Source organism: Littorina saxatilis, linkage group LG15 (assembly GCF_037325665.1).
Source record: "Littorina saxatilis isolate snail1 linkage group LG15, US_GU_Lsax_2.0, whole genome shotgun sequence".
NCBI classification, from domain to species: domain Eukaryota; kingdom Metazoa; phylum Mollusca; class Gastropoda; order Littorinimorpha; family Littorinidae; genus Littorina; species Littorina saxatilis.
The window spans coordinates 43,615,323-43,635,031 of NC_090259.1; the positions used below are offsets into that span (position 1 = coordinate 43,615,323).

The 19,709-nt window shown below is 41.8% G+C and overlaps 1 protein-coding gene across 3 annotated transcripts in view; it reads right to left on the reverse strand.

The window, feature by feature from the left end:
* Positions 1-14,388: 14,388 nt before the first annotated feature.
* Positions 14,389-19,709, reverse strand: part of LOC138949400 (E3 ubiquitin-protein ligase Smurf1-like) — a 30,940-nt gene continuing 25,619 nt past the window's right edge. For all 3 annotated transcript variants that reach the window (XM_070321221.1, XM_070321220.1, XM_070321222.1), the window contains one exon: positions 14,389-18,694. In XM_070321221.1, the coding sequence (XP_070177322.1) occupies positions 18,499-18,694 (196 nt within the window). In that variant the 3' untranslated portion in view covers positions 14,389-18,498. The remainder of the gene's footprint in view (positions 18,695-19,709) is intronic.

Sequence of the window (19,709 nt, forward strand, 5' to 3'; positions counted from 1 at the left end):
ATTTGTTGAAGGTGGTCCATATTAGGGGACTCGCACATACTTTGAGATTTTGCTATTATCTTTTTTTTGCAGTAGAAACTCGGGGTCAACACTGTTAAAATGTAACAAATACGGTTTTAGCTGTCATATATAGCAATTTTTGTGTGATAAAAGCTTTGGCTGTGGACAGAAATGAGTCCGTTTCAAGTTAGGCGGCAAATTTAGAGTGAACGCTGCCAAAAGTGAAAAAAAGAGAAAAAGCCTAACGGTTTTGAGATTTCCGTTTCTGCAACTATTTTGACATGTGCAAGTTATCCAGAGAGGGTGAATACAGCGAATAAAACTTTTTTGAGCGCTCTAGCGCCGTTAGTTTGTCAGAACAGAAGGTGGTCCATATTAGGAGCCCTTCCCCTACATAAAAAGCATCGCACAGGGCAACCATGTGTGTGTGTAAAGTAAGCGTAATAATGCCCAGATTGAGAGAGAGAGAGAGAGAGAGAGAGAGAGAGAGAGAGAGAGCCGGAGAGAGAGAGAGAGAGAGTGAGAGAGAGTGAGAGAGACAGACAGACAGACAAACAGAGACAGACAAACAGAGACAGACAGACAGAGAAAGAGAGACTGGGACTGAGTTAGAGAGAGACAGAGAGAGACAGACAGAGAGAGAGAGAGAGAGACTGAGAGAGAGACTGAGACTAGAGAGACCCAGACAGACAGAGAGAGAGAGACAGACAGCGAGACTGAGAGAGAGACTGAGACAGAGAGAGAGAGACTGGTTAAAAACCAGCACAGTGTGTGGGTGTGTGCCCACACAACTGACACTTTCTACAAGGAGTGAAGTAGGAACAAGTTTGGCGGATCGGCAGCACAGTGCCAGTGCCTGTCTAACTTTCCGCCTGGCGTGGGCAACCACAATCAGATATATTTTATATCACCCGGATGACTGAGCGGAAATTATCCCCACACAGAGCGGAAATGCCGCACGTACAACACAGGAAACTCTCTTCGTTCCATACCATCACTCGTTTCGAAAGCACTGACCAAGATGAGGGCGTGAGCGGAAACGGAGATCTTCCTGAGCAAATCCAAAACTGACAAAGAGACTGCCAACGTTCCAACATTCTGAATCAAAAAACAAGAAATCTTGTTTTTTGATTCTAGAGATCTTCCTGGTTATCACTGAAACTTCAGCGAACGACAAGAAGCCGGCTAAAAATGTGTCAGTCTCCCCCGAAAGCGGCGTATGGCTGCCTAAACTATGATGGCGGGGTAAAACGGTCATACACCGTCGTAAAAGCCGTTTCAGCCGGCATGGACGAAACAAACAAACAAACAAACAAACAAACAAACTGAAACTGTGACTAGAAACGTTATCAGTGCTGCTAGTCACGAGTTAGCAGCACTGATAACTGTTGTAGTTTCAGTTGGTGATAGCCAGAAAGAACCAATTACTGTACATCTATTACCATTTCAGTGCACCATAATTATTTGACTAATCATGACCAGGCTGACTCTAGGTGACCCGCTAAATGTTATAGCGATCAGACAGCGACCCTTTTTGTTTATCACGCTAAAAAATAAACAAGACGCCGATGTAAAAATATGAATGAACAATATCAGTCAGCGTCCCTTATTCTACAGAATGACACTTCAGGTCAGATGATACACTTTTTCATCTGAGAAAAAACCGCCGCTGGGAAAAGCCATACATTCATCACATAAGGCCAGTAATTGGCTGACCCAGGTCACGAGAATGCTTTGACTGACAGGCATAACTGGCTTGATCAGATAGGAGCGATCCAGTTCCTATTGCTTTGCGGCTGTTTTTTCTAATTCGGAGGATCTCTTTGAAGTTTCGTTTGGTCTAAATTAGACGGTAATAAAACCGTAATTTCTAATATGTTGAAAATTATATCAGCATTCGTCTACCGGCTCATGCTGATATTCATTTTCTCGACATGTCAGTTATCATTTTGCTAACAGTCAGTATATTAGAAAAACTCATGATAGATCTCTCGGCCGAGTTAATAACTCTTAACACAAACTCCCAACAAATAACTCTCAAGAACAAAATCTCATCAACTGTTGTAAGTTTCTATCTGAAGCACATAATTATATATCACACCATGGGTAGACTCAGTCTTACAGACTTCTCCGCGGTACCAGTGCTGTTTCAGCTGCAGAAGAAGAACAACAATATCTAATCCATTGTCGTGTTTTTCCCCTCTCTCGTTCAGTGTAACTGTAAATGGAGCCTAATGCCAAGGCAACAGTAATTCATATAAAAAAACACACTTTTTTTTCTCTCAGATCTCTGACATTTTCCTTCTCAGTTCCGAAAGGGTAGTGAAACTTATATCTAATAACACGTTTTTTGTTTAAATCTTTAGAAAAGTTCTCTTATACAAGATTCTATTTCTCATTTATTCTAAACTGAGCCCGCTAAAACCGACCCTGAGCAGACATCTACAGAACAACGAATCTAATCAATGTTTTCTCTCTCCGTTATTCTAAATAAAACCCCGGCGGTCATGTTTCAAGCACACAAAAAACTCTCTAATTGAAGTTCTACACTCTTTCTAAACGGAGCCAAAAGAAAGCAGCAGAGAGGTCTATTTCTGGCTTTTGTGTGGCGCGCGAGGGCGTGGCGCTATTTCGGGAACAGCCGGCTGCACCGCACAGCAAATAGCTTTTCATTTAGACACACTGTACCCCCGCCCCAGCATCCCACGGCTTTCTTTTTTCTCCGTTATTGATCGGATTTGAGACACTGTTGCTAGCGCGGCTGTCTCTGATTGCATCAGTCGTGTAGGTTGAGCTGTGACTGTGGTAGGTAGGTCTGTGACGTACAGGTGAGGAGGCTGTGATGATGATGGTGGTGGGTGGGTGCCGGTGGGAAAAGGATGGAATTTTCCGCCCAGCGACTTTTGTTTGTTTGTTTGCTTTACGCCCAGCCGACCACGAAGGGCCATATCAGGGCGGTGCTGCTTAGACACATAACGTGCGCCACACACAAGACAGAAGTCGCAGCACAGGCTTCATGTCTCACCCAGTCACATTATTCTGACACCGGACCAACCAGTCCTAGCACTATAACCCCATAATGCCAGACGCCAGGCGGAGCAGCCACTAGATTGCCAATTTTAAAGTCTTAGGTATGACTGACCCGGCCGGGGTTCGAACCCACGACCTCCCGATCACGGGGCGGACGCCTTACCACTAGGCCAACCGTGCCGGTGCCCAGCCACTGACATGTTAGAGACAATGAGATGACACACTTGACATGACGTGCTGAAATGACTTACTGACTGAAATGACACGCTGAGACTGAATGACAAACTGACTGACATGACACGTTAAAATGACAAACTGACTGACATGCCACGCTGAAATGACAAACTGACTGACATGACACGCCGAGATGACAAACTGACTGACATGACACGCTGAAATGACAAACTGACTGACATGACATGCTGAGATGACACACTTGACACTGATGACACGCTGAGATGACAAACAGGCTGGCTGACATGACATGCTGAGATGACACACTTGACATGATACGCTGAAATGACAAACTGACTGACATGACATGCTGAGTTGACAAACAGCTAGCTGGCTGAAATGACAAACTGACTGAATGATGACACGCTGAAATGACGAACTGACTAACATGACACGCTGAGATGACGTGACACGCTGAGATGACAAGCTGAATGACTGACGTGACACGTTGAGATAACAAACTGACTGAAATAACATCCCGCTGACTGATACTGACGCTCGCATGATCGATACAGTGGTGTGACACAATGACACAACATGACAGAAAGGCTTGATTTTCACCCAGCGTCTGATATGATGGAGCTGACTGAGATGACACACTTGCCATGACACATACATTAACATGACACATTCACAAGCTAAGACACCGACACAGGCATGTTTCATTGACACGGTACACTGACATGGCACTGAGACACTATATGTTGATAATACACACTACATTGATGTGAAACATTAATACCTCAAAGAATAACACGACACAGCAACATCATACACTTACAATACACACTCTGTCAAAATTTCGAGTCCGTTCAGGTACAATACAATACAATACAATACAATACAATACAACTTATACAATACAATACAATACAATACAACACAACACAATACAATACAATACAGTACAATACAATACAATACAATACAGTACAGTACAGTACAGTACAATACAATACAACACAACACAATACAATACAATACAATACAAAAATGGCTGGAAGCATCACTGTGTTCCACGTGTCTTCTTTCTAGATCTAAACTGTCCTTTACTTCAACAACAACAACAACAACAACAACAACAACAACAACAACAAACACTCATAAACACCGCAATTCTGTACAATGCAATACCGTGGCATTTAAAAACTACAGAATTCAGTACAGTACATTACAATGCAACGAATTTCATGATCAATACAATACAATACAATACAATACAATACAGTACAATACAATACAGTACAAAACAATACTGACAAGACAACGCGATTCAATACAATAAGGTATACTAAATACAACACAATACAACACAATACAATACAATACAATACAATACAACAACACCGCAAATATATATACAACACAACACAACACAACACAACACAACACAACACAACACAACACAACACAACACAACACAACACAACACAACACAACACCACACAACACAACACAACACAACACAACACAACACAACACAGCACAGCACAACACAACACAACACAGCACAACACAACACAACACAACACAACACAACATACCATGCCATATAATACAATCAGTAACATTTTATTTTTCAGGTCCAGTCCGCCCCCAGAGCGTCGAATCATGTCCTTGACCAGTACTAGTGCAGCGAAGGTCAGGCGCTCCGACTGTGTCTAAACCTCACCACGACAACATTTCATGTTCATTCCTTTCTGCTGCTATCATCTGCGTGGCCTACTTATTGGTTGTTTTTGTCACCAACCAATGGTAGTATACTGTCAGCGTGACCCGTGTGTGTGTGTGTGTGTGTTGGTTTGTCTGTGTGGGTCAATATGTGCGTGTGTGTGTTTTCCAGTGTGTGTCAATGTGTGTGTGTGTGTGTGTGTGTGTGTTGGTTTGTCTGTGTGGGTCAATATGTGCGTGTGTGTGTGTTTTCCAGTGTGTGTCAATGTGTGTGTGTGTGTGTGTGTGTGTGGGTGGTGTGTGTGTGTGTGTGTGTGTGTGGGTGGTGTGTGTGTGTGTGTGTGTGTGTGTGTGTGTGCCGGGGTGGTGGTGTGTGTGTGTGTGTGTGTGTGTGTGAAAGTGTGGCCTCCCCCATCCCGACCCCCCTCCCAGTACGTCGACAGAGAGAAGAGAGAGAGAGAGAGAGAGAGACAGACAGACAGACAGACAGACAGACAGACAGACACAGACACAGAGACAGACAAACTGACAGGGAAAGAATTGAATTGAATTGAAATTTATTTTACGAGGGTAACAGAATAAGCAATGTATACATGCTTTTTTTCATCCGGCCCTCGCCCATTGAGGGGTAACAAACAAGAAGAAATAAAAGATAAGTTTAACTATAGTACAAATGACATATTTACCATAATTAACATGTCTTGTGCGAAGGTCTAGAAAGTGTTTAATTTTTGATAACTGAAATATTTTTTTTTTGATGTGTTTTTACAAAGTGTATCTAGCCTACCTGTTTTGACCAAGACAGGTTATTGTCAATGGTTATTCCCAAGACTTTATGGCTATCAACTTCGCGGGTAACATCTTGATTTCGTATTAGCGATGTCGAGAAACAGACAGCGGCACTCCCCCGAAAGCGGCGTATGGCTGCCTGAATGGCGGGGTAAAAACGGTCATACACGTAAAAACCCACTAGTGCGAAAACATGAGTGAACGTGGGAGTTTCAGACCATGAATGAAGAAGAAGAAGAAAAAGAAGAAGAAGCCTAAGAGACAGACAAACACAGACAGATACATTCTGACACACAGACGTTGATCAAATGCCAGAAGTGGGTTTTCAACTTATTGTCACAGATACAGATAGAGAGAGACAGTGTGGTTGAGTTTGTGTGTGTGCATAAAAACAGCGGTTGGTAAGACCTGTCACAAACAAGAAACACTGAATCACAACACAGCTGTTCATAGGGAGTAGCGTGAATCACTAGCCTACACTTGCAGCAAAAGGGAGGACGTCAGCCGGCTTTGTTTATCTCACACAAACTTAATACTGACTATTCCCCTGACCCCCCCCCCCCCCCCCCCCCCCAAAGTGCTGCGGATCGAACTTTGGACCATGATGTATTCCCCCCTTGGATTCTAATTTGTGATGAGAAATGGTGTTTTGACTTTGAAAATAGCTTCAACGCAAAATGATTATTTTCTTATTCAAGGGACGTAACCACTCGGTGCGTTTTTGAATAAATCGAATTTTGGGTAAACTCGATCGAATTACATCACAAATCTGCTTCAGTTGCCGCAAGATGTTGACATGCTTTTCTCCCTCAAGATAATTGTACTGCTTGAAATTGGCGGAGAAACATTCAGTTGGAAGTTAATTTTGGCCGACGCCTGGCTGACGTCCTCCCGATAGCTGCATGTAAGCACTAATATAACACTAACAGGCGAGACCACAGTAAAGTGGGTCACTCGCACTGCCGCACACTCCAATCGCAACAGCATCCAAGCAGCGACGGCGACAACAACAACAACGCAAGTAGCCAGACCACGCAGATTTTCTCCATCGATATCAGTTACTGCAGTGCTTGCGACCTGCGTCTCTCTTCACGACAACCGATTGTCTTGTCTGAATGGTTGTTTGTGTGTGGGGGGGATGTGTGTGTGTGTGTGTGGGGGGGGTGTAAGTGTGTGTGTGTGTGTGTGTGTGGTCTCTCTCTGGGCTAGGGGTGGATGAAAAAAGCACACTTGGATGCTCAATACAATCACATTTGTAGCTACACAGCCCTCACTCTCTCTCTCCTCCTCTATCTCCACTATCACTCCCTCCCTCCACCCCTCTCTCTCTAACTCTCTCTCTCTCATACCCGGATTTCTCTTAATTTATTCACAACAATTTCACGGCGTTTACGCTATTCTCTCATCTAGTAGTCAGTAACACTACTGTGTTTTGGTTTCTCAGTTTAAAACAAACAAACAAACAAACAAACGAACTGTTTATATTGTAAGAATCTTACTCGTTGTGTGCTCTATCTGAAGGCAAAATGTTTTCATGGTTCTCAGTGTGTGCCCATCAGTTCTTACTGTTGCAAAATACATTCGTTGTTCAATACACACACACACACACACACACACGCAAACACATCCACACCCAAACACACACATTTTCACACACACACACACACACACACACACTCACATACACACACACTGCACACACATATATTCACACACACACATACACATTGTACTGGGGGAATTAGGAAGGTTCCCTTTAGGATTAAAAATGTTATCACAAACAATAGCATTCTGGGCGCATATTCTAGACTCCAAACAAGATTCGTATATACATCAATTATATGACTCAATGTTGCACCATCCGACAGAAACGCCATGGCTACATAGAGAATACTACATGGCTTGCTGTGTCGTACCAGATTTACACGAGTTGGTTTTTTAAATATTGAACTGCGAGCGAAAGCGAGCTGTTCACTATTTGAAAAAGCAACGAGTGTAAATCTGGTACGACACAGCAAGCCATGTAGTATTCTGTTTATCCTACATACTGTACTTACGTGTATTTTACTGAAAATGTCTTGCAGACGAGGCAGCTAAATTGAAGACGCTTGTTTTGGAACCTCGATCTCTTCTAAAGCCTCGTGCAATCTATTACGTCAAAGCAAAGAAACGTCACTCTGAAAGTGTGGCGTGACGTGTTAGTTCTAAAGATTCATCGAGGGTAATTAGCGAGCGCAATTTTTGTTTCTATAATGACGTTTGTCTCGGTGACTTTGGCATCATAAGCAGTGGAAAAACAGGTCCCTGCCAGACTTGCTTGACATGACCTCATTTACATGATATACACACGTGTGATTTGAACGATTATTATCTCACGGGTGTCTCTCTCACGTATGTAGGATAAAATTTGTTAGACAATCTCTTTGTAACTTAGGTTTTAGTCACGTTTGGCATAACCAATCTACATTAAATGTACACAAATTAAAGTTTGCCATTGACAAAAAACAACAAGAGGAATATATAAGATACTGGACAAAAGAAAAATCAGATACATATTCCAGACTTAAGTTTTATTCTATGATCAGTAAATCTTACGAAATGCAGTCATACTTAATACAAATTAAGAATAATAAACACAGAAAGATGTTAAGCAGATTAAGGACTAGCACACATTGTCTAAAAATTGAAAGTGGAAGACATCAGAATATCCCTAAAGAAAATCGTCTTTGTATTGAATGCAATGTCATGGAAGATGAAATACATTTTCTAGATAAATGCAATAAATATGTTAAATTAAGGGATGAATTTAAAGAAGATGCTTCACATATCAATATGAAATATGCTAACAAAAATCCAAGTAACTTATTTTTAGAAGACGAAGTTCAAGTTCGTCTTGGCAAATTTGTTACGGATTGTTTTAGCATTGTATAATGCATTATTTGTTGTTTGTTGTGTCAATAACTGTACTGGTTCATGACAATAAATATTATTCTATTATAAATATTATTCTATTCTACACAAACACACACATACATACACACACATACCCAAACACATAATAATAATAATAATAATACGAATATTTATAACGCGCACATATCTCACCAACAGGCGACTCAAGGCGCACATACACACACACAACCCCCCCCCCACACACACACACACAGACACACAGACATCCACACCCAAACACACGCACACACACCTTGAGCAAATACTGTCTGCACGGAACGACTGATACAACGAGAACAACATACACTGCACAAAACAGAGCGACTAAAATAACATGACTCGCATCTCTCAGCATCTCGATGTTATCTCCCCTTCGACGAAATCATGTCCATCACCTTACATGTTTGGAACCTATAATTATAGACATACCTGGAACTTAAGTTTTGTCAGTAAACAACGGGGGAAAAAATAAATTTTAATATGCATTTGACAATTTGCCTCCACAAATAGATGTACTGGCCACTGATGTTGTTTTGATTGCCTGACCAGTGGCCGAAACTGACCACCTGATGCTGAAAACATTATTAGACCTTTTAGTCTTGTCGGTAAACAACAAAACAAAAGCAATGTTTGACAGTTGGCTTCTTCAAATACATGTACTGACGACCATATCGTGTTATTTTGATTGTCTGACCAGTGGTCGACATTGACCACCCGGGCTGCTGAAAACATTTAAAGACCAGTTTACTCTTGGGAAACAGACAAAACAACAGCACTTGTTATTGTGTTGGACACCCGGCCTCCACGGATACATGTACTGATGACCTCAAATAACTTGTTTTGATAGCCTGACTATTGATCAACACTGACTGACCACCGGGCTGCTGAAAACCTATATAGACCGTTAGCACATTGATGTATTGTACTGACGACCCCCTTTACTGTTTTGAACTGACCAGTGATGGAGACTGACCTGCTGCTGCTGAAAACAAATAATGTTAAATAAAGACCTTTATTCCTGTAAACAACGCGTAAACAAAAGCAAATTATGTCTGTGTTGGTCTTCACTGATACATGCAATTTAAAAAAAAAAATTAATTTTTTTAATTTTTTATTTATAGACATTGAGTTTTGTAAACAGCGAAACAAAAGTAAATTATGTCTGCGTTGGTCTTCGCTGATGCATGCACTGACGACCATACCGTGTTGTTTTGATAGCTTGACCAGCCGTCGCCGGAACCTGCAGCTGACCGCCCGGGCTGCTGAAAACAAATATAGACATTTGTTCTTGAAAACAAGCAAACAAAACCGACCATGTCGCTGTTGCCGGGGCAACCGGTCTCCACTAATACTGACCATGCTCTTGGTTTTTTTTACTGACCATGCAGTGGTCGAACTGACCACCAGCTAGCTGCTGCATTCAGATCAAACCGGATCTGACTGACCGGCACCAAGTCAACAAGGTGCCATCAAGTACACGGATGCTTCGCCTCTCTCTTGATGTTAGCTGTTGTTCGATAAAGCTACTGACCAAGCCTCCCTCTCTCTCTCTGTCAGTCTCTCTCTGTTTGGTGTGTGTGTGTGTGTGTGTGTGTGTGTCAGTCAGTGTGTCAGTCAGTGTGTGTGGTGTGACAGAGAGAGAGAGAGAGAGGGGAGAGAATCGGTGACGTCAGCAGTGTGTGTCTGTGACAATGGTGACGTCAACGGTGACCTAAAGCGCGCTGCAAGCCAAGGCCAGTGACCTGGAGGCTAATGTCGCCACACCTTGCTCTCTGCGCCCTCTCTCCCTCTAACCTTTTGTCAAGTCGTTTTTTTTATGCTGCTGCCTACAGCACTTGGAAGTCGGGCAGGGGCGGAGCAGTTAAGCCAGAGGGGGGGGGGGGGGGGGGGGGGGGTTACAACCTGGGGTCCAGGGGTAGACCCTCAGAAGCTGAAGAGTTTTAGCTATTTTATTAACAATTTATGGCTTATCCTTGATTTTAAACATGATCAACTGGTGTCAGCCGCCACTCATTATTTCTTTTAAAGTTAGTATTAATTTAAAAAAAGAATTTTTACAGCCGGAGAGGGGGGGGGGGCGGTCCGGAACCCCGGTAACCCCCCCCCCCCCTCATCCGCCCCTGTCGGGGGTATGTTAAACAATTTTGGCCTGTTTGTGTGTGTGTGTAAATTTCTGCTTTTCACTTGAATTACATCTATTTTCCACCATGTTTGTGAATGGGTCGTTGGCCTACACAATACAATCAGTCTCTCTCTCTCTCTCTCTCTCTCTCTCTCTCTCTTTCTCTCTCTCTCTTTCTCTCTCTCTTTCTCTCTCTCTCTCTCTCTTTCTCTCTCTCTCTTTCTCTCTCTCTCTCTCGCACATACACCATAAAACATGCAAACCATACATTATGGATTTACACACAAAGAGGTCTGAACACAGTAAACAGTAAAACCGCAAAACGAAACGGAAAGTTCACCTGAAGACTAAATCGGAATGTTCTCTCTCTCTCTCTCTCTCTCTCTCTCTCTCTTGCTCCCACTCTCTCTCTCTCTCTCTCTCTTGAAAAACACCACAAACCATAGAAATAGATTCACAAACACACACAAACAAACAGTTGTATAAGGCTGGCAACTGCGTCGTACTAGTTGACCTGAATAACGTCACGAACGATGCCGTTCAAGTTCTGACGCTGAAGTATTTGGTTGGGTTTTTTTTGCCACTAGCTGACCAATGATAAAAAATCGAGAAGATTCTCTCTGCGAAGGCGTTTGAAAATGCGTAGATTTTCGGCGAAAAACATGATAAAACTCTTGTCAGTAAACAAACGGACTCAAGTACCTGCCTGTTCCAGGAAAGGCAGCAACTGAATCCGAGTTGATGATCAAGACCAAGGGATACAACTGCAAGATACAGATGTCATTGAGCCCGGAAGAGTTGTGTCCCTCTGTTGAAACAATGTGCACAAGCTTTGCTTTGGTGAATGATTGAATGTATAGTCTGGTCGAGGTGCAGGTGGAAGACGTTTTGAATACTCGCTAACACCATAAATATTATATATGTATTCTAAAACTGATTTTTGTTTTGATGTACAATTTTCATTCAATTTTCTTTTCATGTTTGCTTGCTTTTCATTTAAACTGTACCCTCCCCAATCACATAATTCACCTCCCCCACCTTTTAAACGGAGACAGACAGTATTCCTCAGATTTGAACAGGAAAATTTTTTCCACCGTACACTCGTTCATTAAACGTTCAGGCCGCTTTGGGTAAATCAGAATAAATGCTCTACAAGCCGGACAACAACTTTAACTTCTGCACATCTCCTACCCATCCCTCTTCTTTTATTCATCTTCTTTCCCTCCTTCCTTCCTTTACTGTCTTTCTTTATCATCATTATGCAACGTTCATTACGTTATTAATAGATTTGGTTTATTGAGACAAATTTTTCAGCCGTTACCGCCTTATGTTGTACTGTCATGCAGGAACACCACTATAAGCTTCTAGCTTGTTGCTGTTTCTGTGAACTTTGTATACATGTCATGATTGTAACCTTTGTTAAAATAAACTTACGTTTAAACCAAGACGTTTTGAATTATGAAAAACAAAATCGAGGCAACTTTTATGTAGCGCTCAATAAGAAAAGTTTACGATGGTTAGTACTGCTATGTCGACCAAAAGAGTGGGATTCCCTGTAGGTGGAGTTCCTGTAGGTAGGTGTAGTTCCTGTAGTGTTTCGCTGATATCGCTGAAAGTCACGTGATGCTTAGCGACATCGGTAGAATTTGATGTTTTTCGATCTTTTTTGATATTTCTTAGAAATTCGAGTATTGTTTGCATTGTATTGAAGAACTCCACCCTGTGGGATTCCCTGTATTCAGGGAATCCCCCTACAGGAATTCCACCTACAGGGAATACCACTCTTTTGGTCGACATAGACCCCATCAGCGTTAGTACTGTGTTATTCTCCAGAGCTGTGGACCATTTTGTGACATGTATTCCCCTGGGCTGAGATGCACGAGGAAGTTACCACCCAAACGGGAGCCAGCCGCAGTGTTGGATTGGGTGAAATTAAGATTTTGTGTGATTTCAACCAATCAGACCCTGCGATTTGTTCTCTCTCGTTTGGGTGGCACCCACATTCGGTTCATGCAACTCAGCCCATGTACCAAGCTCTGGCGAATAACCCCATCTTCTTTTAAAATGACCCGTTTCCAGCTTTCGCAGTTTGAACCCTTTCTTTTTTTCTTTATTGGGTGTTTAACGTCGTTTTCAACCGTTCAAGGTTATATCGCGACGGAGGGAAGGGGGGTGATGGAATAGAGCCACTTGTCAATTGTTTCTTGTTCACAAAAGCACTAATCAAAAATTTGCTCCAGGGGCTTGCAACGTACTGGGAGAATGCAAGTTTCCAGTACAAAGGACTTAACATTTCTTACATACCGTATTTTCCGGGTTACAAGGCGCTACAGCGCATAAGGCACACCCCCTTCTTGTTAAACAAAATTGTAATCAAGTCACCCATTGGGCGCAGGGGGCCGATAGGGCGCACCAAAATTAAAAAACTTGTATATGGTAACAAACGGTCCAAGAATTTTTGTTTGTTTGTTTATTTGTTGCTTAACGTCCAGCCGACTACGCAGAGCCATATCAGGACGAGGAAGGGGGGAATGAAGGGGGCCACTTGTCAAGCGATTCCTGTTTACAAATGCACTAACCCATTACTTGTGTCCCAGCAGGCTTTAGTAAAACTAAATTAATACCTACTGGAAGATTACCAGTTTCCAGTATGTTAAAATAGGCTTAACCTATCTACTGCTGGACTTACATCAGAACACTAACAGATTAAACTATACATGAATCGCGAGACAAGCGGCAAGAGAAGAGATTTTTGGAAAAAATACAGGTGAATGAGCAAGAAGGCAGAAAAAGGAAAAGAATTCATGAAGAAAAAGAGAGCATGACAGGAAAGAGGAACCAAAAATCTACCTAACAGCAAACTAGAAAGCTCCTGCGGTTCCAAAATCAGGAGGGGCCTTTAATTTCATAACCGGGGAGGTCCAAGAATGAAAATAAGCCGCACATCAAAGGAAGAATACAGAGTGGAAATATGTGTGCTCTGTGTGTGCCGCGAGATCAAAGGCAGGTCCATTGTGATAGCTGGGTTGCCTTGTTTAGACACTGACCTTCTTCCCAGGGGTCAATGACCCAGTTTTTGCTATGAGAGGTGGTTCCCCTGTCATAGATCTGAGAGAGGAAACACTTCCTGCACCGGGGTCAGTGACCGAGTTTAACCTATGGGGCTGAACCTGGCAGAGGAAGACAGTGAAACAAAATTTGACAGGTGTGAAAAACCATGCACCTGGCACAGAGGGGTGCATTACTGAGGCTCGTTCAGGGTTAAAATTTACCCATTTTTGGTCATATCACGGTAAAATTAAATAAGGTAAAACAAAATGTTCAGGGATAGCACTAAAACCTTTTAACACAACACGTAAGTGACGGAAGACAGAGGCCTGAGAACTGTAATTGTGCATGTTTAAGCTGACATAATCTTTATAAAGCCTTGCGAGTGTGCGTGCATGTGTTCATTATCGTATTACAATTAATGTCCCAAATAGGTCCCGGTGACCTGAGAGGACGTTGAAAGCCCACTAGTCAGTCAGGGCTTGCATGTGTGAGTGCTTGTTTTGCAACGCTCAAAAAGTACTTTAATAAAACGTACAACATTTTTACGATAATTTCCTTTATTATTGTAAAGTAAGTGTTTTAATAAAGAGCAACAGTAAGTAAAACTCAATCAAAAAACAAAGTAGGTACAGGTACACATATCATGCTGTAATATTTCACTACCACAGATCATCACAAGTACAAACAAGAAATGAAGTAATGTCACATACAAATTAAACAAATTAAACAAATTGACGTAGTATAATACTTTGGCCCATTTGAGCACTGCCACAACATACTGCCATTCCGTTAAAATGGAACCTCCCTTTCAAGACCACCCCCCCCCCCCACCCCCCCAATAAGACTGACCCTCCACTTTCTTTCTTTCTTTATTTGGTGTTTAACGTCGTTTTCAACCATTCAAGGTTATATCGCGACGGGGAAAGGGGGGGAGATGGGATAGAGCCACTTGTCAATTGTTTCTTGTTCACAAAAGCACTAATCAAAAATTTGCTCCAGGGGCTTGCAACGTAGTACAATATATTACCTTTCTGGGAGAATGCAAGTTTCCAGTACAAAGGACTTAACATTTCTTACATACTGCTTGACTAAAATCTTTACAAACATGGACTATATTCTATACAAGAAACACCTAACAAGGGTAAAAGGAGAAACAGAATCCGTTAGTCGCCTCTTACGACATGCTGGGGAGCATCGGGTAAATTCTTCCCCCTAACCCGCAGGGGGTACTCCCTCCTCTTTAAGACCCTGTTTTCTGAGACTTTGTGTTGACAACCTCTGTCAATGTACCCCTATCTTTAAGACTCCTTTTGGTTTAAGACCTGATTTTCTGAGATTTGTTGAGGTCTGAATCCACTGTGGTACAAAAACAATTGTGCCCACTTTCAAAGGAACAGCCATCATTCAGCACACACACTACACGCATGTCAGCAAAAGGCCTAAACTTCTTTCAAATCACCCGAGATGTTGCCGTCATTTTGGCAGATCTGCTTTAAAAACAATTCACAGCGAGGGAGAGGTGACAGAATGGACTGCTTTAAACTTCAGAAAATTACTTAAGACTATTTTGGCAAATTTGCTGAAAACTATAAAACTCAGCAATATCATTGCCCTAACGGACAGGCGCAATGACCTAGAGGATAAGACATCTGGCCTCCCAAGCAGAAAGTCGTGGGTTCAAATCCTGGCCGCACCTGGTGGGTCAAGGTTGGAGATTTTTACAATATTCCAGGTCAACTAATGTGCCGACTTGCCAGTGCCTTATCTCCCTTCGTGTGTACACGCAAGCACAAGATCAAGTGCGCAAGGAAAAGATGCTCTAATCTATGTCAGAGTTCGGTGGGTTATAGAAACACGAAAATACCCAGCATGCATCCCCTGAAAGCGGCGTATGGCTGCTTACAGGTAAAACAAGTAGAAACCGTTGGGAGTTTCAGCCCATAAATGAACAAGAAGAGCAAACGCTCGATCGAGTCACTTTCGCAGTTCTGAATATTATATGAGGCATCAGATGGACAGGAAGAAATTGCTATTCACAACACAATACAGATGTAAATAATTTGATGTAAAGAATAATCCTATAAAGTTTGAATCAAATCCGATGAATAGTTTCAGAGATATGATATTTCAATTTTTTTCCTTCAAGACATACCTGTGACCTTGAAAAAGGTCAAAGGTCACCAAAGCAGACGTCAAAGTGTAGAGGTCACTGGGAGTCACGTTCACATAAAATTTGAGCCCGGTCACTTTTATAGTTTCCGAGAAAAGCCCAACGTTAAGTTGTGTGTTGCCGAACAGAAAAGGCTAGTTATCTCCCTTGTTTTTCTGATAACGTTCGTAAAAGGCTACAGATGTAAATACTTTGATGTAAAGAATAATCCTACAAAGTTTCAATCACATCCGATGAACTTTGTCAAAGATATAAAATGTCTAATTTTTCCTTTGACGCTGACCTGTGACCTTGAAAAAGGTCAAAGGTCAACGAAACCATCGTTAAAGTGTAGAGGTCATTGGAGGTCACGACTAAACAAAATATGAGCCGGATCGCTTTGATAGTTTCCGAGAAAAGTCCAACGTTAAGGTGGTGTCTACGGACGGCCGGCCGGACGGCCGGCCGGACAGACTAACACTGACCGATTACATAGTCACTTTTTCTCAAGTGACTCAAAAAGCAGAATTGCCCTAACTGATCAACAACCACAACAAAATAAGCTTTACAGACCTGAGTAAGAACAGAACCGTTACAATGTCTGTTTAGTAATATTCCGGCTGCGCAACAATTATGCTGAGCAAAGTTATACAAAATATACAAAATATACACAAACAGATAATGCCACAATAATGGACAGTTTACGCATTATGCACTGACAGGAATGAAGGCTAGAAATAAATGACATTGTGTCTATATTGCATTGACCGCATCACAAGCGACACAGGAAGAGAACTAGGAACAGTGGAACCCCCCTTTTCAGACCTTCAGAAATCTGAGAAAATCAGGTCTTAAAAAGGAGGGGGTCTTAAAATGGGGGGTACATTTACAGGGGTTATGAACAGAAAATCTGAAAAAGCAAGGTCTTAAAAAGGAGGAAGTCTTAAAAGGGGGGTTTCACTGTATTCTTAAAATGGGGGTAATTTTACAGAGGTTATGAACAGAGGTTATGAACAGAAAGTCTGAAAAAAAAGTCTGAATAAGGATGGAGTCTTAAATTAGGGGGGGGGGGGGGGGGTGTCCTAATAGGGGGTCCCACTGTACATTAACTATGCAGCGCATTTGACATATTAAAAACCAAAAAAAGGCAGAGAAAAAATTAAATTCTCTGTGTCTTACATTCAACACATTATAAATGGCACAAAGAGACGATAAAAAACAATAACAACATCATAGCAAAATCACATTCTAAACATCATGAATAAAAGACACGAAAAAAGTACATCGTGCTATATCACATCGAGCGTATTATGAACTTTTTTTTTTCAGGCAGAAGAAAATGTACAACAAATTTACCCATTACACTAATGAAGTCAAATAAGAAAGTGGCGCAGTGGCCTAGTGGATAAGATGCCGGCCTCCCAAGTGGAAGGTCGTGGGTTCGAATCCCTGCCGGGTCATTCCATTTCTAAAAGGAGTGCTAGGTGGTGAAGCTCTATTCAGATGGAAGTCTGCAGTTTGGGTCATTCCATTTCTAAAAGGAGTGCTAGGTGGTGAAGCACTATTCAGATGGAAGTCTGCAGTTTGGGTCATTCCATTTCTAAAGGGAGTGCTAGGTGGTGAAGCACTATTTAGTTTGGGTCGTTCCATTTTGAAAACAGATGTAAGATGGTGAAGGACTACAGAGGCAACCCCCTTTTAAGACACCTTAATTTAAGAATTTAAGACTCCCCCCCCCCCCCCCTTTAAAAGATTTCACTTTCTCGGACTTTCCGTTAAAACCTCTGCAAACCTAGGTGGTGGGTTCAAGTGCTAGTCTTTCGAATGAGACGAAAAACCGAGGTCCCTTCGTGTACACTACATTGGGGTGTGCACGTTAAAGATCCCACGATTGACAAAAGGGTCTTTCCTGGCAAAATTGTGTAGGCATAGATAAAAAAAATGTCCACCAAAATACCCGTGTGACTTGGAATAATAGGCCGTGAAAAGTAGGATATGCGCCGAAATGGCTGCGATCTGCTGGCCGATGTGAATGCGTGATGTATTGTGTAAAAAAATTCCATCTCACACGGCATAAATAAATCCCTGCGCCTTGAATATGTGCGCGATATAAATTGCATAAAATTAAAATTTAAAAAAAAAAAAAAAATTCCCTGCGCTTAGAACTGTACCCACGGAATACGCGCGATATAAGCCTCATATTGATTGATTGATTGAAAATTACCCCCAATTTAAGACTCTTTTTTTAAGACCTAATTTTCTCAGTTTTTTCGAAGGTCTTAAAAGGGGGGTTTCACTGTATTGAAATGGAAGTCTGCAGTTTGGGTCATTCCATTTCGGAAACAGGTGTAAGATGGCGAAGAACTACTCAAAAAAAGATCTGCAGGAAAAGGCATTAGATTTCAAACGGGGATGTCAAGTGATGAAGCATCATTCATGCATAGGCCTGCAGTGAAGGTCGCCCCATTTCCAAATGGGGTGTTGGGTGGTGAAGTGCTCCTCAAATGGAGGTCTGCATATAGCGTTGTCCCATGTCGGCCAGACGCGGGTGTTCGTCGGCACAGCGCAGGGTAGGGTTGTGGCCAAAGGCGCCACACGCTCCCGCAGCCAGGTCGGGTACGTTGCCATGGTGGTACTCAGGGTTGGTACCCTGGTAATACTCTGGATTGGGACCGTCTGCTCCATCAGAGCCTCCCCTGAAATCAGAAAATTCCAACCACTAATTCACAACAGACTTAACATTCCACAATCAAGAATTAAAAATTTTTTAAAAAAAAAGTTAGTTAGTCAAATTACTGACAGAAAATGACAAAACCATACAGGACTCTCATAGAAGTAGTTGCACATCTGACCTAATTCAAACTCAAAGGGAAGAAAAGTTATTCTGCAGAACATTTTATTCAAATAAAACATTCACAGATCTTTGACTAAGGAACAGACTTAAGTTAAACAAGTCGCGTAAGGCGAAAATACAATATTTAGTCAAGTAGCTGTCGAACTCACAGAATGAAACTGAACGCAATGCCATTTTTCAGCAAGACCGTATACTCGTAGCATCGTCAGTCCACCGCTCATGGCAAAGGCAGTGAAATTGACAAGAAGAGCGGGGTAGTAGTTGCGCTAAGAAGGATAGCACGCTTTTCTGTACCTCTCTTTGTTTTAACTTTCTGAGCGTGTTTTTAATCCAAACATATCATATCTATATGTTTTTGGAATCAGGAACCGACAAGGAATAAGATGAAAGTGTTTTTAAATTGATTTGGACAATTTAATTTTGATAATAATTTTTATATATTTAATTTTCAGAGCTTGTTTTTAATCCGAATATAACATATTTATATGTTTTTGGAATCAGCAAATGATGGAGAATAAGATAAACGTAAATTTGGATCGTTTTATAAATTTTTATTTTTTTTTACCATTTTCAGATTTTTAATGACCAAAGTCATTAATTAATTTTTAAGCCACCAAGCTGAAATGCAATACCGAAGTCCGGGCTTCGTCGAACATTACTTGACCAAAATTTCAACCAATTTGGTTGAAAAATGAGGGCGTGACAGTGCCGCCTCAACTTTCACGAAAAGCCGGATATGACGTCATCAAAGACATTTATCAAAAAAATGAAAAAAACGTTCGGGGATTTCATACCCAGGAACTCTCATGTCAAATTTCATAAAGATCGGTCCAGTAGTTTAGTCTGAATCGCTCTAC